The sequence below is a fragment of the Oncorhynchus mykiss genome, chromosome 11 (genome assembly GCF_013265735.2).
Source record: "Oncorhynchus mykiss isolate Arlee chromosome 11, USDA_OmykA_1.1, whole genome shotgun sequence".
NCBI lineage: Eukaryota > Metazoa > Chordata > Actinopteri > Salmoniformes > Salmonidae > Oncorhynchus > Oncorhynchus mykiss.
This window is the reverse complement of record NC_048575.1, coordinates 64,901,563-64,923,872: the sequence shown is the minus strand read 5'-3', so window position 1 is coordinate 64,923,872 and position 22,310 is coordinate 64,901,563. Positions and strand designations below refer to the sequence as shown.

Genomic DNA, 22,310 nt, shown 5'->3' with positions numbered 1-22,310 from the left:
TCTCTGTCTGTCTGTCTGTCTGTCTGTCTGTCTGTCTGTCTGTCTGTCTGTCTGTCTGTCTGTCTGTCTGTCTGTCTGTCTGACTGACTGACTGCCTCTCTCTTTCTCTGTCTGACTGCCTCTCTCTCTCTTTCTCTGTCTGACTCTCTCTCTCTTTCTCTGTCTGTCTGACTCTCTCTTTCTATGTCTGACTGCCTCTCTCTCTCTTTCTCTGTCTGACTGCCTCTCTCCTCTCTCTCTCTGTCTGTCTGACTGCCTCTCTCTAACTGCCTCTCTCTCTCTTTGTCTGACTGCCTCTCTCTCTCTTTCTCTCTTTGTCTGACTGCCTCTCTTTCTTTCTCTGTCTGACTGCCTCTCTCTCTCTCTGACTGCCTCTCTCTCTTTCTCTGTCTGACTGCCTCTCTCTCTTTCTCTGTCTCTCTTTCTCGCTCTAACTGCCTCTCTCTCTCTTTCTCTGTCTGACTGCCTCTCTCTCTCTCTCTGTCTGACTGCCTCTCTAACTCTCTCTCTCTCCCTCTCTCTGTCTAACTGCCTCTCTCTCTCTTTCTCTGTCTGACTGCCTCTCTCCTCTCTCTCTCTCTTTCTCTGTCTGTCTGACTGCCTCTCTCTCTCTCTCTCTCTCTTTCTCTGTCTGAATGCCTCTCTCTCTCTCTTTCTCTGTCTGACTGCCTCTCTCTCTCTCTCTCTCTCTCTCTTTCTCTGTCTGACTGCCTCTCTCTCTCTCTCTCTGTCTGACTGCCTCTCTCTCTCTCTCTCTCTCTCTCTCTGTCTAACTGCCTCTCTCTCTCTCTCTCTCTCTCGCTCTCTTACTCTATTTCCCTCCCTCTTTCTATCAGTCTCTCTTTCTGACAGAAACACACGTTCAACAGCCATTTGCATGAAAATGGAAATCAAAAGCTCTCTTCCCTTCAGACCTTCTCTGTAGGAATCAGTCAATGAGAAAATACATATGTTTTTAAATGTACACACACATAGTTGTTTCTCACCCATGCTAGAAGAACAAGACATGTATTCTTAATTTGCCTAATCTTGAGCAAACTATTCTTGTCATGTATCAGACTATGCCTGTACTGTAGCCATGCATAGAACTAATCCTCCTAGTGCGTCACCTACAGAGGAAAGAACCTGTGTCTTCGGCAGCGAGGACGACACACATGGCTGGCTACACTCAATCAACAACTCTCACAGCTAAAATGCTATTCGCCCCCCTGCTAGAGTCTTAATGCTGGCTACATATACTTCACCTGGTAACACTTGTCGAGACATGACTTTAACATTAATCTGAAGACTGTTATTTATCTAATTAACTAACTATGTTTAATTGTTACTATGCACACAAACCGCTGCCCGCTTTGAGTAAGAAATCTTGAATGTCTTTATGTGAAATGCCTGGGATCACGGTGGATCTCTCGGTGAACAGGGCCGCCTTGGAAAGGGGGTTGGGCCTTTTCGCGGCATGCTTGTAAGGCTCTGATCGTCCAAAATGGTTCCGACAAATCTTCTACTGTTGTTCTTCTTTGTAGATATCCGGTATCCAGTGACATGTAGTGTAGTCCTGAACAGAACTACAGAGTTGATTTTCCTTACATTCGCTCTTGAAGATGCTTCTTTGAAGATAGGCTAGCCAGCCGTGTCGATGGTTCCCCAGTTCGTTAATGAGAGTAGCATTATACAATGGTTTTAGCAGAGTAACAGAATGGTCCTACTTAAATTAGCTTTCAAAGATACTTTACTTAGGACAGCTAACCAGCTGTACCAGTGATTGTCCGGGAGGGGAGTTTATCATCTCCGCCTCGTGTTGAGATTCAAATTTCAAACTACTTTAAATGTGGAGCTGCAGCTTCACGTCTTTCTGGTCAAATGTGTTTTTTCTTAACCCATCATTTATACAGTTTGCTCAAACGGGGAGGTTCCGGCAGGCTGGCATGCTCCCTGACCTCACTCCGGGTGGTAACTACTCAATGTGCAAAGTCTTAACAAAAACACTTTCATAATTGTTCATATTAGATGCGCATAGTATATGTAGTGCATATGTAGTGGGTAGACTTTCCAAGTTACAGTATTTCCTTTATACATTTTTTATTGACATAAAAAAAAATTACATTAGTGTTCTATAGATCGCCTCTGACTATTCCCCACGTTCTGTGTTATTGTTCCAGTATTGGCTTTTGAACATGTTAGAGTTTTAGCGGGAAAGTCTGTTGAAAGTAAGTACATTCCTTTGGTGAATCTTGAGAGTGCAGACCTGAATCTTCTTGATTTACAACAGGTCATGAGTTGTTAACCCCCACTGGTTTTTCTTTCCATATCTTGGGTGAGAGGGGGTCTGATTGAAGTTATTCGTTGCAAACCTGATCTGACCTATTTGGATTCCCGTGGACAGTCATGACACACTTTATTTTAAGGGTACCTAATAAACCATTTATAATGAATTTATATATTGTGTGTTCACCATTTATTAATCATTACACCCACATTTATAAATGTTAGTAGGTATTTATTCACACATTTATATTTCCTTAAACAACCTGTGTTGTGTGATTATTCTTCGACCAGGTACTGCTGGAAAGTCTACCAATAGCATGCCCATCTTTTTGTGAGAAATTACACTGATCACTCAAAACATTTAGAAAGTATCTATAATGTATAAATAGCGCTCACTTTAGATCAGGGACTGCAAAAAGAAAACTAATAATAAGTAAATGGTAAATGTGGGAGTAATGATTAACAGATGGTGAACACACAATTTATTAATATCTTATAAATGGTTAAAGCTTTACTCAACATTTAAGTAACAAGGAAGACCTGTTTTCAAGATCTTTACAGACACCCTAAACCAAAACAAAACCAGTCCAATCCTATCTGCCACTCACAGAACAAAGGTCATCTATACATTTTCAGACAACTAAAAACAGACAGCATTCTGTCACGTCTCTCGTTCTCACCTGATGCGTGGCCCGTCGCGGAGTGGCTCTCTCATGGTTCTGCCGCGGTTGGTGCCTGGCAGCGTGCCTTGGCGCCGGCTAGCAGTGGAGTAGTCAGGCTCCAGGTCATAGGGCTCCTCCTCCTCGGGGCCCAGGCTGCGGCGGTCATCCTCCAGTCCGTAGGGCTCTGGCTGGAAGCGTTCTGGCTGCGACCGGTTCAGGTCCACACTGCTGCTGCCCATGGGGACCTGGGGCTGGGCCACGTGGCCGTAGTCATCCTTCCGGATGGGTAGGGTCCCGTAGCTGTTCTCTGGCCGATAGCTGTTAGCCATAGCGTAGGGGTAGCGGGGTGGCCGGAAGTTGACTCCGCGGGATAGGCTGCCGTAGTTGTCCGTTGCGTCTCCAATGCCGTAGCCGTCATGGAGGCCGTAGTGGCGCCCACCGTACTGACTCCCACCAGCGTCGGGGGGGAGTGCGTCGCTGTAGGAGTCGTTGTAGTTGTTGTAGGAGCGTGTGAGTGTGGAGGTGGCCTGCGGCGTGGTGATGTAGCGCTCGCCATTCTTCAGGTAGCGCCGGTCGATGGAGTCTGTGTAGCTGCCCAGCGGGGACGAGCCCTCAGGCAGGGGCAGGCCGTCGGGGCCCAGGGGCACCTGGCGAACCGTCCGCGTGGTCACCGTCTTCACCATCTTAGTCACCTAGAGGAGGAGACGAGGTCACAAAGACAGAGATAACAACTGATTACCTAATCCCCATCACATTAGTAGTTCATCCATTACTACCCAATCCTGGAAGTCTGTGTCGTGTGTATGGGCCACACCATGAGCAACAGTTGATGAGAACAATGTTGAAGCATTCTGATCAACTGGACAGGACTGTACTGAACACTATGTTGAGGTTTCCCACCAGACAGAGAGACCACAGATTAATCTCATCCCCAGACGGCTCTCTCTATAGGGCAACAACTGAGCCTGGGGACGAGGTTACCCACAGTGAGAGACAGGTGGTTAGGACTGAGACACAGCGTGGACACAGCACACCGATGTAGCCTGTTGAATCACACGGACTGGAAAGTGGGATGCCGATGCCACACAGTGAGAGAGAGGCTGAGGAATGAGATGAGTGACCTCTGAAGTTGTTAGTATCACACTGATCAGACCACAAGCATTGTCAACAACAGGTCAAAGTCATGCATTGGGAAACTCAGTGACAAGAAAAGGTCGTACCATTGCCTTTAATTCATTTCTATTTAGAAAAACTTGAGGCTAGTAGGTGTTGGAAGTAAGGTTGAGTTTCTGCGACATGTTCCAATAATAGTTCCAAGAGCATCTGTTCAGGGCAGTAGTAGGACAACAGCCTTGGATGCAGAGCGCAGAACCTTGACTTCCACTTAAGGTGCATGGTCAGAATCTGCAGCCCAAATGGCACCCTGTCCTTATACAGTACACTACTTTTGACAAGAGCCCATAGGGCTTTGGTAGTACACTACCAAGGGAATAAGGTGCAGTTTGGGACGAATTAAGAATCATAACTGGTAACTGTGACGGTCTTATAGTAAACTGTATATATATATATATATATATATATATATATATATATGTCTATACACCTTGTCCTTAACAAATCACACTCCTACTTGTCTGAGAGTGCTGAAACTGTCTGGCAGTCAGGGAGGGCTAGCAGCATCTCACCTCCTCCTAAGGTTCAGCACCTATACAGAAACCAATTTGCTGCCCAATGAATTCTGCAGTGCCGATAATTGGCTATTTTGTCCGCGGCTATAAATTAATCTTCAAAATTAATGAGGTTGATGAAAATGAATCGTCATTGGAGGGGGCCCTATGTCTGACTCTGATACAATTCGTGTTGTGCCTGACAAGATGCACAGAGATGGTTCATTCCCACTCAACTGGCAGACAAGTACTTCACTGAAATGAGCTTTTTCACATGAACACAGAAAGAGACTGGTTTCTGATTAGTTACATTTTGTGATCCAACCACTTTGCTGAACTCGTAATTATAATATACCAGGTTTATAGTCATATTTACATACAGAATTTTATCAACGGCATGAAATAATAACAAGGAACCTCAATAAAGTATTAAACATATCTCCTCAAAAGAGGAAGCAGGGAACAAAATGTGAATGATAAATGCTAAACATTCACACTCATTAAAAATGTAATCTTCATCCCATTTTCACAAAGACTTCAGTTTGTCCACACACTGTCCATTTTTCGAACTGTGAGCTATTTTACATTCTAACGGGCAGAAAACTGTCGACTTTAAGTCATGTCAAGGTTCATTTCTTCTTCGTGAATCATTTCGGTGCATCCATAACATCTAAAGCTCGCCCTTCTTTTGTTACTTCACACTACACTGGCATAGCCGCTCCCCCTTCGCTTTGCATGTAACTCACACATAATCATCCCTTTCATGTTAAAAATAAAGCCTTTTTCTGGTTCTTAACTTAATGAAACAGCTTGAGCACAAGGCCACCACTGGCCTTGAAATGACAGGCTGGCTTCTCTTCTGAGCTGGTCGATTAGGGGACTTTTATTGCCATTCATTTCAATGGAGGTGGTGATGGTAATTGAGTACAGACCTGGGTGGGACTAGGTCTCTTCACTTAAAACGACCTCATGCCTGCTACACTGTGCTGAAGTGTCGAAATTATTTCTAAGATCTGGGGTTGAGGATCACTACTCTGAACTATCCAGCAGTGTTCTTCAATCCTGGTTATGGTCCTAATCCACCACAAGCTGAAAATCTGCAGTGGCCCAAACTCCTTCCATCTTGAACACGGCCTTGTTTCAACTCAGCCAGGGAGAGAAGCCTAGACATACACTTCATGTTTGTACTAACATGACTTCTAAAGAGCCTTCGCTGGTACAGCACGAAAAAACGCAAGACAGGTTTCAAACAGAAACTCTGATCTGTTGGAAGATCACAACACGCTAAACAAGCACTACTGGGACTGGGGATGGTGCTTCAGAGAGCGCCCAACTAGATCACTGTAAACAGGCTAAAAGAGAATCTCTAAATGCTGGTGTGTGTTGAGGCCATGTGGCGAAGGCAGCGTGCTACCTTGCCGTAATGAAAGGTGCCTGCAGTCAAACTGGGGCATATGTTTACCAACTGTTAGGCTGTTAAAAGGGGAGGAGAAAGGGAGGGCAGGCGTCACTTTCAGTCTTTATAGTGCTGTAACACTTTCACAATCTCTGCCACATTCAACTTCTATAGACAGACAGAGCTCAAACTGACACACCAGCTGGGGGTTAGTGTAAGCATTTAGGGAGGTTTAGGGTCAGGGAGGTGCAAGTGGGAGGGGTTGGGGGTTCACTTTAAGCCACAAACCAGACGTTTGGGTGCCTTTGTTTTCTTTACTGGGTCTGTCTCTGATGGGGAGGGGGTGGGAGAAGGGGTGGGCACCGGGGTGCTGGGTTTGGACTGCGGGGTGATGGAACCTCCTGGCACCACCAGGGTCTCTGTGACGGTCACTGGCAGGTACCTGCGGCGGGTGATGGTTTTGACCACCTTGGTCACCTATGGGAAAGTGTTGAGGGCCGAGGTGGTCAATCAGTAGTACTGGGCATCACAGTTGTTTGAAAATACATGATTCAATAACATAGGAATAAAAGATCACCAAAAAACGACAGGGTAAAATCGCATATCAAATTGTTTTGCAATTTGTATCAGAGTGGCTTTCGTTCTTTCCCTTCACACCTTTCTCCCTGTTGTGTTTAATTTGTGTATATGGCCTGCCTTAACCCTCATTAACTCCCATCCACAGGACAGGGTGGAATGCCACTGTTTTTGATTGTTTTATTTATCTATTTTTAAGAACAGTGGTAGCGTTTCACCCAACATTCACCATTCAGCCAGAGTGCAGCTGGAGAATGTCCAAAGAAAAGCACCGTGTGTTGGGAGGGAGATGGAGGATGGACGTGGTGGAGCCACTTTCCTTTGTTTGTGTGTGTGTGTGTGTGTGGTGAAGCTCCTTCCCTTCTCACCAGTTAGCTAGTTCCACATACCAGCCAGCACACTGACTCACTCCTTTACAGCTGGAGCGGGTAGAAAGTTAGGCTTTAGTTAGCCTTTAAACGTCACTCAATTCACAGGCCTTGTTATGGTCTGTTTGTTTAGGTGTGGTGGCTGGCTACTGATACTGCTGCCTATACTGCTGCTTGCCTTGTGTGCAAATGTGTTTATCATAAAAAAACATGCATTTCCAAAAGCAGAGTGATGTGAAATCCTAGTGTTTCATCTTGCTGTGCTTGGAGGGGATACTCAGAAGGCATTCAAGGAAATGCAGTGTGTAGCTAGCTTCAGCATCCTGTTGAAAGGAAGCCAATAATACATCAATTGAAAAGATGAGAGAGATGTGAAGATGAGTCTGGATACATCACGTGTGCAGACTTCCATCACAAGCTGCCTTGCCAATACATTTGCCACAATTATAAAGCAACAGTCAAAACCGTCTCTTCCAAGGCTTACATCCAGATTAATCTGTTTTTTCCCTTCAAAATAACTTCCAAAAAGCATCCTCTGTCTCGTCCCTGTGGAATTAAGTGTCCTTAAAAACAGTGACTCTCGTTCCCCAAGCCCTAGCCCTTGACTATGTTTTATTAGCTATGTGTGCGTGAGTGAGTGTGTCCAATCCCCTACAGTAAATAGGATAGCAACACACACAGTGAAACAGAGCGATTAGCTGGTCTGTTTAATTACAAACTCTGTAGTGTCTCTAATGTGCCAGCAGCTCTACCCTTGGTCCCTCCGTAGGGTCCCTCCCTTGGGAACCAGACTGTCAGAACAGAACACATCTCTGCTTCACTGGAGATGTGGGGCGAGTCCCAAGCTGCGTCCCAAATGGCACCCAACTCCTCATATAGTGCACTACTTTTGTCCAGAGCTCTGGGCTATAGTGAACTATATAGGGAACAGGGTACCATTCGGGACGTAACCACACTGCACTGAGACACTTTCTGGAGAGGTAGTGGGCATAGCGTGGAGCAAGGCTGACTGAAGGGGGAAAGCTGTGAGCTGTGTTTAGGAAGGCCAGTAACGGTAGGAGTACTGGAGCTGTGCAGCGTTGGGGTGGCTGTGATGCTGTAAGAGTGACAGACTGTGTGACAGGGTTGAAGGAGTGGCTGACATGGGCACACACAAAAAATGGTGACGTGAGTTGATAGTAAAGTGATGGGGGGGGGGTTCCAACTCACCTTCAGGTTAGTTGACATATCCTTATATAGAAACAACAAAACACAAGAGGACAATCAAGAAAAAAGAACCTGCAACACAAAATACTGTAGGAGCTGATACAGAATGAGAACCAAGAAATAAGACAACATCTGGGTTAGGGAAAAGGATAGAAAACACATCTCGCTAAAGGATTACGGGCCTTACAGATCTTAACTTTTGGCCTTACAGCCATCATGCTGTTTTACTGCAGAAACCTGCTACATATATTTCACAGGGTTGCACCCACCCCAAACAATTTGTCACATTAAAGTTGAAATCTAGTGTGTGAGCCTTGAGTTCCTTCTCATTCAGCGCATGGTTACCTACTACCTAATGTGATCTGTGTGTCAACTTGGCTTCCCCCAGTACCTTGGTTTCTGTGCGTCGTGTGGTGCCGTCGTCGGAGGTGACAACGGACACATGGGAGGTGGGCGTGCCAGGGTCCTCCTCGATGGTGACCGTCTCCTCCACCATCTCCTGGGGCTCCTGCATCATGGCCAGAGACGTCTGGTTACTGGGGCTCTGCTCCTAGAGAGAGACAAGCAGAGATGGTTAAGGATCGGAGGAGAGGACACCAAAACCTTTTATTTAAGGAGATCGGTGTGCTGACCACCTTACGCATGCTTTATTATTTGACAGCACAGTCTGAAATGAGGTTGGGAGATACACATAGAGGGACAGATAGATGAGAAGGGCTGAGACTGGATATGTAACCCCGTCACCAGGGGTACACCCTACTGTATGTGGTCTGCAGCTGAACTTACACACACCCTACAAGGTCTGAGGCTGCACTCCATACGCAGTTACAATATATTCTCATCATCATACCACCCTGCATACCACCCTGCATCCCACTGGCTTGCTTCTGAAGCTAAGCAGGGTTGGTCCTGGTCAGTCCCTGGATGGGAGACCAGATGCTCCTAGAAGTGGTGTTGGAGGGCCAGTAGGAGGCACTCTTTCCTCTGGTTTAAAAAAATCTCTCAATTCCCCAGGGCAGTGAATCGGGACATTACCCTCTGTAGGGTGCTGTCTTTTGGCTGGGACGTTAAACGGGTGTTCTGACTCTCTGTGGTCACTAAAGATCTCATGGCACTTACCGTAGGGGTGTTAACCCCAGTGTCCTGGCTAAATTCCCAGTCTGGCCCTCATACCGTCATGCCACCTAATCATCCCAAGTTCACAATTTGTTCATTCATCCCCTGTAACTATTTCCCAGGTCTTTGCTGTAAATGAGAATGTGTTTGTTCTCAGTCAACTTACCTGTTAAAATAAGTGTTAAATAAAAAATCAAACTATCAGAATATGATGTGGTCAGAAGTGGCCATAACACAGAGGTAGTTAAGGCGGAGGCTCTCTCAAGGATACTAAAGCCTAGATGGCTATCAGGCATATTGTATTTTATTCATATTTCAGTCAGCCATTTATTCATGAATAGTGTGTTTGTGGGCTGAATATGGTGCTTTACCTAACCATCTGTGTGTGTGTGTGTGTGTGTGTGTGTGTGTGTGTGCGCGCACTGTAGGAAACGCACAGTACTACATGGAACTCTATTCCACCACAGGTAACTCAAGCAAGCAGTAAAATCAGGTTAAAAAACAGATAAAACTACAACTTATGGAACAACTTGTGAAGACTGTGGAGACACACACACTCAACACACACAGACATACATTGTAATATTTTTGTTTTGTGGTATTACAAATGTTGTATTGTTCAGTCGTGGCCAAAAGTTTTGAGAATGACACAAATATGAATTTCCACAAAGTTTGCTACTTCAGTGTTTTCAGATATTCAGATGTTACGATGGAATACTGAAGTATAATTACAAGCATTTCATAAGTGCCAAAGGCTTTTATTGACAATTACATGAAGTTGATGCAAAGAGTCAATATTTGCAATGTTGACCCTTCTTTTTCAAGACTTCTGCAATCCACCCTGGCATGCTGTCAATTAACTTCTGGGCCACATCCTGACTGATGGCAGCCCATTCTTGCATAATCAATGCTTGGAGTTTGTCAGAATTTGTGGGGGTTTTGTTTGTCCACCCGCCTCTTGAGGGTTGACAACAAGTGCTCAATGGGATTAAGGTCTGGGGAGTTTCCTGGCCATGGACCCAAAATATTGATGTTCTGTTCCCTGAGCCACTTAGTTATCACTTTTGCATTATGGCAAGGTGCTCCATCATGCTGGAAAAGGCATTGTTCGTCACCAAACTGTTCCTGGATGGTTGGGAGAAGTTGGTACCATTCTTTATTCATGACTGTGTTCTTAGGCAAAAATGTGAGTGAGCCCACTCCCTTGGCTGAGGAGCAACCCCACAGATGAATGGGCTTTACTGTTGGCATGACACATTTCTGATAGTAGTGCTCACCTTGTCTTCTCCGGACAAGCTTTTTTCATGATGCCCCAAACAATCAGAAAGGGGATTCATCAGAGAAAATGACATTACCCCAGTCCTCAGCAGTCCAATCCCTGTACACTTTGCAGAATATCAGTCTGTCCCTGATGTTTTTCCTGGAGAGAAGTGGCTTCTTTGCTGCCCTTCTTGACACCAGGCCATCCTCCAAAGGTCTTTGCCTCACTGTGTGTGCAGATGCACTTATACCTGCCTGCTGCCATTCCTGAGCAAGTTCTGTACTGGTTGTGCCCCGATCCCGCAGCTGAATCAACTTTAGGAGACGGTCCTGGCGCTTGCTGGACTTTCTTGGGCGCCCTGAAGCCTTCTTCACAACAATTGAACCGCGCTCCTTGAAGTTCTTGATGATCCGATAAATGGTTGATTTAGGTGTAATCTTACTGGAGCAATATCCTTGCCTGATGAAGCCCTTTTTGTGCAAAGCAATTATGACGACATGTGTTTCCTTGCAGGTAACCATGGTTGACAGAGGAAGAACAATGATTCCAACCACCACCCTCCTTTTGAAGCTTCCAGTCTGTTATTCGAACTCAAATCAAATCACATTTATTTATATAGCCCTTCGTACATCAGCTGATATCTCAAAGTGCTGTACAGAAACCCAGCCTAAAACCCCAAACAGCAAGCAATGCAGGTGTAGAAGCACGGTGGCTAGGAAAAACTCCCTAGAACTCAGTCAGCATGACAGAGTGATCTCCAGCCTTGTCCTTGTCAACACTCACACCTGTGTTAACGAGAGAATCATTGGCATGATGTCAGCTGGTCCTTTTGTGGCTGGGCTGAAATGCAGTGGAAATGTTTTGGGGGCTTTAGTTCATTTGCATGGCAAAGAGGGACTTTGCAATGAATTGCAATTCATCTGATCACTCTTCATAACATTATGGAGTATATGCAAATTGCCATCATACAAACTGTGGCAGCAGACTTTGTGAAATTTAATATTTGTGTCATTCTCAAAACTTTTGGCCACGACTGTAGATACACTACATGAGCAAAAGTATGTAGACACCTGCCCGTCAAACATCTCATTCCAAAACCATGGGCATTAATAAGGATTTGGTCCCCCCTTTGCTGCTATAACAGCCTCCACTCTTCTGGGAAGGCTTTCCACTAGATGCTGGAACATTGCTGAAGTGACTGGCTTCCATTCAGCCACAAGAGCATTAGTGAGGTCGGGCACTGATGTTGGGCGTTTAGGCCAGGCTCGCAGTAGGAGTTCCATTTTATCCCAAAGGTGTTTGATGTGGTTAAGGTCAGGGCTCTGTGCAGGCCAGTCAAGTTCTTCCACACCGATCTCGACAAACCATTTCTGTATGGACCTCACTTTGTGCACGGGGGTATTGAGATGCTGAAACAGGAGAGGGCCTTTCCCAAACTGTTGCAACAAAGTTGGAAGCACAGAATCGTTTAGAATGTCATTGTATGCTGTAGCGTTAAGATTTCCCTTCACTGGAACTATGGGGCCTAGCCTGAACCATGAAAAACAGCCCAAGACCATTATTCCTCCAAACTTTACAGTTGGCTCTCTGCATTGGGGCAGGTAGCGTTCTCCTGGCATCCGCCAAACCCAGGTTCGTCCGTAGGGCTGCCAGATGGTGAAGCATGATTCATTACTCCAGAGAACACGTTTCCACTGCTCAAAGTCCAATCATTACACCACTCCAGCTGACGCTTTCAATGCATGGTGATTTTAGGCTTGTGTGGGGCTGCTCGGGCACGGAAATCCATTTCGTGAAGCTCCCAATGAACAGTTATTGTGCTGACGTTGCTTTCAGAGGCAGTTTGGAACTCGGGAGTGAGTGTAGCAACTGAGGACAGACAATTTATTTTACTTCAGCGGTCCCGTACTGTGAGCTTGTGAGGCCTATCACTTCGCGGCTGAGCCGCTGTTGCGAAGCCGCTGTCACAATAACAGCTCTTACAGTTGACCGGGGCAGCTCTAGCATGGCAGAAATTTGACAAACTGACTTGTTGGAAAGGTGGCATCCTATGACGGTGCCACGCTGAAAGTCACTGAAAGGCCATTCTACTGCCAGTTTTTGTCTATGGAGATTGCATGGCAATGGGTGTGCCTGAAATAGCCAAATTCACTCATTTGAATGGGTGTCCACATACCTTTGTATATATAATGTATACAGTGGTTTGGGTGACGTAATTGCCTTAATCTTGTTTGGACCCCATGAAGAGTGGGAATCCTTAATAAATACAAATACCCTAGTTCCATATTTAAAGAAAACTAACTTCAACTAATTCCTGTACACCCTCGTAATGTAGAAAACAGGAAGGAAGCCATTTTCAGGCAATCATTGAAAACCAAAACAAGGTAAAGAAAGGAGCGGGAGAGAGATGTACAGTGAATGCTGGGCAGTGCCACTAAGCTAAGGAGAGAGGGAGAGGGTGGAGTACAGAGAGAGAGAGAAAAAGAGGGAAAGGGCAAAGGGCAAAGGGAGATACCTAGTCAGTTGTCCAACTGAATGCATTCAACTGAAATGTGTCTTCCGCATTCAACCCAACCCCTCTGAATCAGAGAGGTGCGAGAGACTAAGAGTGAGAGATGAGTTGTGGTGTGGCGTGTTGTGGCGCGTTTAGCAGATCAGAGTGGAGGGAGGGCTGGGTGAGACAAGCAAGAAGTTGATGATGCCAGAGGGACGGTTTGTTTTCTGTCAATCTTTGAAGGTGCTAACAAGTGGGCAGTTCTTCATTGATTAGCCAAGCAGTGTTAGCTAGCTGTTGCCTGTGCAGAGCGGCCGTGCTAGCCGGGGCTGCAATAACCCTCTGCCTCACAGAGACCTGATTGATCTGCTGGGTGTCTGTCTTGCTGATCAGTTAGAAGAATCCGCTTTCATGTTGGGAGTCTTTTCCTCCGTAATACTCTAATCCCACGGGCTGGGCTGTTCGGTGTTTGTATGTGTGCAGGTGGGGTAACTACTGGCACTTGGCCCTTCTGGTCATCAATACACCCAGGGACAAAGTCAAACACAGTTTCTCCTCTCGGCGTCACAGCAGTAGAGTCAAATAGTGGGTATAAATTGTGTGTTGTCATTTCCTCAGAGAAGTGTGTCAGCTCTCCATTATTGTGTGTGTGTGTGTGTATCCGTGTACGTACAGTAAACTCTCACTCTTGGTAGCTACTCAGCGGACAGGACAGCTCTCCCTGGATTTCTTTAAACAGCCCAACCTTGAACCCCAGAAAAGGCCATCAAAACAGGACTATGTAATGAAAGATTGACAAGCGAGCTGCGGCTAGAGCAGAGCTCGTCTGAGGCCCGCTAGCTGACTGACCGGTTGCTTGATCCCAATGTAATGTTGTGTCAGACTCCACTAAAGTCTATCGCTCTCCCTCCCTCCGTCCTCTCTTTCCTTCCTCTCTCGCTCTCCCCGCCATCTCCCTTTCCCCTTGCTCCCCCCATCTCTTTCTCTATCATCTCGAGTTAAAAAAGAAAATGGAGGTGAATGGGGCGAGCGAACTTGGCCTTAAATAAATGATTAAAAGCTGTCTGGGGAGAAAGAGAGAGAGAGAAAGAGAGAGAGAGGGAGAGAGAGAGGGAGAGAGAGAAAGAGAGAAAGAGAGAGAGAGAGAGAGAGAGAGAGAGAGAGAGAGAGAGAGAGAGAGAGAGAGAGAGAGAGAGAGAGGGAGAGAGAGAGGGAGAGAGAGAAAGAGAGAAAGAGGAAGAGAGAGACAGAGAGAGAGAGAGAGAGAGAGGGCGGACTGGAAGGGAGGCAGATCTGAGTGGGGGAGAGATGGGGAGGAGGCAAGGGAGGAAGTCTGTCATCTAAAGGTGACCTTTCAGAGACAGATAATTAAAACATTGGGATGAACACGCACGCATATGCAGATACACACTCACACATACACCTCCAAGTGATATGTACTGGTGCCACAATAAGCCTCCTATGAACGGAAGCCCATACAGATTTGTAATAAAACAGTATATTAAGGTCTACTTGAAAATCATCAGATTACACATGAGGCCCTAAAAATTGTCAAATTCTCCAGCCACCCATGTCATAGACTGTTCTCTCTGCTACTGTACGACAAGTCTGAAACCAACAGGACCCTGAACATCTTCTAACCCCAAGCAGTGGTGTAAAGTACTTCATTAAAAATAATTTAAAGTACTACTTAAGTAGTTTTTTGGGGTATCTTTACTTTACAATTTATATTTTTGACAACTTTTACATCACTACATTCCTAAAGAAAATATTGTACTTTTCACTCCATACATTTTCCCTGACAACCTAAAGTACTGAGCAGAACAGGAAAATTGTGAAATTCACGCACTTATCAAGAGAACACGTGGTCATCCCTACTGCCTATGGTCTGGCGGACTCACTAAACACAAATGCATCTTTTGTAAATAATGTCGGAGTGTTGGAGTGTGCTCCTGGTTATCTGTACATTTTTAAAACAAGAAAATACTTCTGCTTTGCTTAATATAAGAAATTCAAAATTATTTATACTTGTACTCTTGACAAGTATATTTTAGCAATTACATTTACTTTTGATACTTAAAGTATTTGGTTTAAATATACTTAAAACTTTTACTCAAGTAGTATTTTACTGGGTGACTTTGACTTTTACTTGAGTAACCTTATATTAAGTTAGCTATACTTTTACTCAAGTATGACAATTGGGTAATTTTTCTACCACTTCCCCCAAGCCATAAGACTGCTCAATAGTTAACCGAATAGCTACCCGGACTATCTGCAGTGACCACACTTTGCACCAAACTCTTTTGACTGAGCAGAACAGGAAAATTGTGAAATTCACGCTGCTGCTGCTACTGTTCATTATCTATCTATTCTAGTCACTTTACCCCTACTTATATGTACATATCTACCTCAATGACCTCGTACCCCTGCACATTGACTCGGTGCTGGTACTCCCTGTATATAGTCAAGTTGTCATTACTCATTATGTCTGTATTCCATGTGTTATTATCATTTTTGTTCTCTGCATTGTTGGGAAGGGCCCATAAGTAAGTATTTCACTGTTAGTCCACACCTGTTGTTTACAAAGTATGTGACAATTACATTTTATTTGATATGGAACAAGATCAGAGGTCGAAGGCAATAAGAGCCCTCATGAGCCTACATATTTATCACAAGGTCTAGTTTGCCTGAATCAAATACAAGACCTTGACACGAAGACCTTGGGAGGAACACAAAGTAGTTTTGGTGCCAACCGCAAATTCCCAAATTATAGTTAGGTCAGCAGATGCCATAAAGAAAGAAACTTCTGAGAAAGGCTCTGGTGGTGTTAAACCACCTTGGAGAGAGAAAGGAAAGGAGAGACTGAAGCGTCAGACAGATAGGGATTTGGCCTCGCGGCAGGTGGAGGATTAGTCAAACCTACACTTTATTCATCCTAGTCTGACGGGATCAGACTGACAGTATGGGGCAGAGTGTAACGGTCTTCTAGGTGTGAAGGAGAGTCGGACCAAAATGCGGCGTGTAGATTGCGATCCATGTTTATTGTGACTATAGCAACATGAATCCAAATACAAACAGTGCAAAATAATAAACGTAATGAAAACCGAAACAGCCTAAACTGGTGCAAACTAACACTAAGGACAATCACCCACAAACACACAGTGAAACCCAGGCTACCTAAATATGGTTCCCAATCAGAGACAATGACTAACACCTGCCTCTGATTGAGAACCATATCAGGCCGGACATAGAAATAGACAAACAAGACATCCAACATAGAATGCCCACCCAGTTCACGTCCTGACCAACACTAAAACAAGGAAAACACACACGAACGATGGTCAGAACGTGACAGTACCCCCCCTCCAAGGTGCGGACTCCGGACGCACAACTTAAACCTATGGGGGAGGGTGTGGGTGGGCATCTGTCCGCGGTGGCGGCTCTGGCGCTGGACGTGGACCCCACTCCATAACAGTTTTAGTCCACCTCCTTAGCGTCCCTAGATAGGTGACCCTTCTTAATGACAGCTCGGGACAGAGGGTCAGCTCGAGACAGAGGGGCAGCTCGGGACAGAAGTAGCTCGGGACTGATGGGTAGCACAGCACTGAGAGGAAGCTCAGGCAGGTAGTTAGATCCGGCAGATCCTGGCTGGCTGGCGGTTCTGGCAGATCCTGGCTGACTGGCAGATCTGGAAGATCCTGGCTGACTGGCAGATCTGGAAGAGTCTGGTCGACTGGCAGATCTGGAAGAGTCTGGTCGACTGGCAGATCTGGAAGAGTCTGGTCGACTGGCAGATCTGGAAGAGTCTGGTCGACTGGCAGATCTGGAAGAGTCTGGTCGACTGGCAGATCTGGAAGAGTCTGGTCGACTGGCAGATCTGGAAGAGTCTGGTCGACTGGCAGATCTGGAAGAGTCTGGTCGACTGGCAGATCTGGAAGAGTCTGGTCGACTGGCAGATCTGGAAGAGTCTGGTCGACTGGCAGATCTGGAAGAGTCTGGTCGACTGGCAGATCTGGAAGAGTCTGGTCGACTGGCAGATCTGGAAGAGTCTGGTCGACTGGCAGATCTGGAAGAGTCTGGTCGACTGGCAGATCTGGAAGAGTCTGGTCGACTGGCAGATCTGGAAGAGTCTGGTCGACTGGCAGATCTGGAAGAGTCTGGTCGACTGGCAGATCTGGAAGAGTCTGGTCGACTGGCAGATCTGGAAGAGTCTGGTCGACTGGCAGATCTGGCTGCTCCATGCTGACTGGCTGCTCCATGATGACTGGCAGCTCTGGCTGCTCCATGCTGACTGGCTGCTCCATGCTGACTGGCAGCTCTGGCTGCTCCATGCTGACAGGCTGCTCCATGCTGACTGGCAGCTCTGGCTGCTCCATGCTGACTGGCTGCTCCATGCTGACTGGCGGCCCTGGCTGCTCCATGCTGACTGGCGGCCCTGGCTGCTCCATGCTGACTGGCGGCCCTGGCTGCTCCATGCTAACTGGCAGCTCCTTGCAGACTAGCAGCTCTGGCGGCTCCTTGCAGACTGGCAGCTTTGGCGGCATCCTGCAGACAGGCAGCTCTGGCGGCTCCTTGCAGACTGGCAGCTCCTTGCAGACTGGCAGCTCTATGCAGACTGGCAGCTCCTTGCAGACTGGCAGCTCCTTGCAGACTGGCAGCTCCTTGCAGACTGGCAGCTCCTTGCAGACTGGCAGTTCTGAACAGGCGGGAGACTCCGGCAGCGCTGTAGAGGAGGAAGGCTCTAACAGCGCTAGACAGGCGGGAGACTCCAACAGCGCTGGAGAGGAGGAGGGCTCCGACAGCGCTGGACAGGCGAGGCGCACTGTAGGCCTGATGCGTGGTGCTGGCACTGGTGGTACTGGGCCGAGGACACGCACAGGAAGCCTGGTGCGGGGAGCTGCTACCGGAGGGCTGGGGTGTGGAGGTGGTACTGGAAAAACCGGACCGTGCAGGCGCACTGGAGCTCTTGAGCACCGAGCCTGCCCAACCTTACCTGGTTGAATGCTCACGGTCGCCCTGCCAGTGCGGCGAGGTGGAATAGCCCGCACTGGGCTATGCAGGCGAACCGGAGACACCGAGCGCAAGGCTGGTGCCATGTAAGCCGGCCCAAGGAGACGCACTGGGGACCAGCTGCGTAGAGCCGGCTTCATGGCATTAGGCTCGACGCTCAATCTAGCCCGGCCAACACGTGGAGCTGGAATATACCGCACCGGGCTATGCACCCGCACTGGAGACACCGTGCGCACCACTGCATAACACGGTGCCTGTCCGGTCTCTCTAGCCCCCCGGTAAGCACAGGGAGTCTGCCCAGGTCTCCTACCTGGCGTAGCCATACTCCCTGTTAGCCCCCCCCCAAGAAATTTTTGGGGCTGCTTCTCAGGCTTCCATCCGCTACGTCGTGCTGCCTCCTCATATCTGCGCCTCTCCGCTTTCGCCGCCTCCAGTTCTTCTTTGGGGCGGCGATATTCTCCTGGCTGAGCCCAGGGTCCTCTTCCTTCTAATTCGTCCTCCCATGTCCATACCTCCTCTTTGGGCTGCTCCTTTGGGCGGCTACACTCCCCTGGTTTAGCCCAGGGTCCTCTCCCGTCGAGGATTTCCTCCCATGTCCAGAAATCCTTATTGCGCGTCTCCTCGCGCTGCTCCTGCCTGTTGACACGCTGCTTGGTCCTTTTGTGGTGGGTGATTCTGTAACGGTCTTCTAGGTGTGAAGGAGAGTCGGACCAAAATGCGGCGTGTAGATTGCGATCCATGTTTATTGTGACTATAGCAACATGAATCCAAATACAAACAGTGCAAAATAATAAACGTAATGAAAACCGAAACAGCCTAAACTGGTGCAAACTAACACTAAGGACAATCACCCACAAACACACAGTGAAACCCAGGCTACCTAAATATGGTTCCCAATCAGAGACAATGACTAACACCTGCCTCTGATTGAGAACCATATCAGGCCGGACATAGAAATAGACAAACAAGACATCCAACATAGAATGCCCACCCAGTTCACGTCCTGACCAACACTAAAACAAGGAAAACACACACGAACGATGGTCAGAACGTGACACAGAGAGATCTCTAAGAGTAGGAGACACTTCAACACAGGACATCTCCTGACACCAGGTGTGTGTGGGTACGTGTGCGTGCACGTGTAGCTAGGTGTACCTGTGTGAATGTTTCCACTCTCAGCCTGTGCTAGATTAAAAGCTTTAGTGGGGTTCCAGGTACGGGAAATGAAGGTTAGTCAGTGTTTTTCTGTTGCATTCCTCTCTGTGTAGTGTGTTCTCCCTCCTAACACCTTTCCCTAAGTGTGTGTGTGCGTATGTGTGGGTTAGGCCCACAGTCAGGGTTAAAGACTTCACAGGTTCCTAGTAGACGGCCCTGTGCTCTGTGCTCTGTGCTCAACTGATACAGGACTGTGAAAACTAGCAGGTCTGAGTCACTACCACACAGAATGCTAGTCAGTCAGTCTGCAACACGCACACAATGTTCTGGGTCCCGAATGGCACCTTATTCCCTATGTAGTGCACTACTTCTGACCAGGACAAATTTGGCTCTGGTCAAAAGTAGTGCACTATGTATGAATGCATCACAGTGACACACAAGGTCAAACAACACAGAGGAGTCATAACACTACATCATACGACTATGAATGTCTGAATGAATGAATCTAACTTTTTGTACATTCAACAGCAATGAGAAACAAAACAGATCTGGAATGTGATAGTATACAGTATATTTCACTGAATTAGATCGTATAGAGACAATAGTTCTCCCATCTCAGGGTCTACATGTCTGTGTTGTTCTGGATGAAACAGGAGAGGAGAGAGGAGGTGAGCCTGGACAAAGGAGGGAGATGAAGAGATACAGTCAATTAACAGCAGCCACGATCTCTATCTATCTCCATCAATCCCAGAGTCATCCATCACACAACTCAATAGGCCATAAGGACTGTCCCTGCTAGGAGATAGTTGAGGAGCTAAGGGAGGGCTGCCTCTGTGTCATGCTGCAGTATGAAACTAAAAGTAGAACAATGATCCAAGTAGCTAGGACTGAAACTCTGCACTTCAGTGTCAATCTTCACTCCTGAATGATGTATGAAGTGTTAAGACTCATGCAGAATCCTTGCATTGGGGGTTGCAAGAGAAAGAGAACTGAGAAACACTGGGAAACAAAATGCATCACCCATGAGAAAAGTCTCCAGTTGTTCTTCTGTATAAACCACTGTTCAGTATAACACTTCCCTGTTCTAAATATCCAAGGTAAAAGACAAAGATGGATTCCAGTCTTACTCCAATACATCTACTGTACAGTTCCCAGGTGTTGAAACCAGAAACAGAAACAGAACAGAAACCCGGAAAATAACTAAATAATTGAGGAACAGAAACACAAACAATAACAAAATTGCTCTCTAGTGTTCCGGAACAGAACCATTCTTTTAAAAGCATGAGAAACGGTTAATAATGATATTTTATGTTCCAAGCATTCTTTTCAGTCTCATAATAAACGCCTATGCGAAGCACTCACTCTGTCACTTCTCCTTCCAGTGTCTGCCTAACAGCTTTTTCTAGACTAGTTAAGGATACTATTAGTTCCCACGTTTCACATTGTATTTATTAACAACAAAAAGGTAACGTGTGTTTTGAGTTCTGGTGCCACTCCACAAGAGCTTGTTAGCGATCTCTGTCCCAGGGCGTTGAGCCAATGATCGGACAATCAAAGCTCCTCCATATTAGCCACTCCTCCATAGGTCTCAAGTTAGTATATAATTCTGTAATATGGTGAAGTAATAATAGGTCTACTATCAATATCCCAAACACATTATAATGCACATCATGATCATGATGCCCAGCGCGTCAAGCCAAGCCTCCTCCATATCCACCCCTCTGACATGCTCTCTCCCCACCTATCAAGCATGAACACAATTAGCTTCCCCAGAGATTATGGAGGAATTTCTTCCTTTAACGTCTCTGGATTGCTGCATAGCAAGCTTGTATTCATTTAATGAGATAAATGTAAAAACTGTGTGGATTTATTTCACAGGTTAAAAAAGGAACAGAAATGAACGATGTAAAACGGTACTTTTTATTGTGTTCGAATCGGTTTCAAACTTTATTATGCTGGTCGGAACAGTGGAACAGAGCAAGAAAAATAGTGGTTCTGTTCAGAACCAAACAATCTAAAAATAATTTCTGGCAGTAACAGCTCATTATGAAGTAGTAAGTATTCACACATTTGCAAGTAGCTAATGAAAGAATGAGAGGCCCTGTGGTTAGTATTGGAGTAGCTACTGTACTTCCACTAAATACAGAACTCATTTGATTCCTGGCAGGCTCAGGGTGCCTGTGATGAGTGTTGCCTTGCCTCCACAGGTCCTAGGTCTCCCTCCCTGCCCCAGTGCAGTGTGGGTAACAGGATTTCAGTCAGGATCTGTGCCAGCAATCATTACATGGCTCTTACACAATTAATCCCCCAGCAAAGACCGCTTGGGTAACCTTGGGTCGTCCAATTTCCCATCAGCCCTTCTGTTCTACCGGCTGCCCTCTCGGCACCCCTCCACCAGTCTCGAACAGGGTCACCTGACAAGGGTTTTAGAGGGAACGGATGCATTATATTACACTACCCCGACAGTGGCCCGTTACAAAACAATAAAAAACTGAGTAATGTGATGAAAAAAGCCAGCCATAACAAGGGCTGTTTGTGGAATGGCCTGGAGGTCTGGAGAGTAGGCAGCAGAAGGGGAAGTCAACAGGAGGAGGAAGGGAAGTCAGAGAGGCAGACTGACAACGTGTGGCAGCGGCCCAACACAGCCCACTCTCCCTGGGCTGAGGGGAGAGAGGGAACAGACTGGCTCTGCTGGCCTTCACAGCATAGCTCCAGAGCCAAGTCCTCCCAGCCAGGCAAACAGGCCCCGGCTCAGTTACAGACAGGGCAGGGGCAGCCCGGCTGGGTCGTAATTGACCGAAATGATAGGAAGTGAAGGATCAAACAGACGAACGGGATAGGAGACCTTATCTGTGTTGGCTGGACTGGGGCTGAAGGAGGGGTCTGCTACTGCACTGTTGGAACTAGTAACACAATACATTCTACTGCACAGTTGGAGCTAGTAGCACAAGACATTCTACTACACTGTTGGAGCTAGTAACACAAGACATTCTACTACACTGGAGGAGCTAGTAACACAAGACATTCTACTGCACTGTTGGAGCTAGTAACACAAGACATTCTACTGCACTGTTGGAGCTAGTAACACAAGACATTCTACTGCACTGTCGGAGCTAGTAACACAATACATTCTA

General features: G+C 46.6%; 1 protein-coding gene across 17 annotated transcripts in view; it reads right to left on the bottom strand.

Moving 5' to 3' along the window:
* Positions 1 to 22,310, bottom strand: part of arvcfb (ARVCF delta catenin family member b) — a 309,144-nt gene that overhangs the window by 88,767 nt on the left and 198,067 nt on the right. For 11 of the 17 annotated variants that reach the window (XM_036936118.1, XM_036936125.1, XM_036936123.1 and 8 more), the window contains 4 exons: positions 8,532 to 8,690; positions 8,144 to 8,164; positions 6,279 to 6,467; positions 2,946 to 3,619 (listed from right to left, as the gene is read on the bottom strand). In XM_036936118.1, coding sequence (XP_036792013.1) covers positions 2,946 to 3,619; positions 6,279 to 6,467; positions 8,144 to 8,164; positions 8,532 to 8,690 — 1,043 coding nt within the window. The remainder of the gene's footprint in view (positions 1 to 2,945; positions 3,620 to 6,278; positions 6,468 to 8,143; positions 8,165 to 8,531; positions 8,691 to 22,310) is intronic. The other 6 variants (XM_036936131.1, XM_021621907.2, XM_021621908.2 and 3 more) reach the window with 4 other exon arrangements.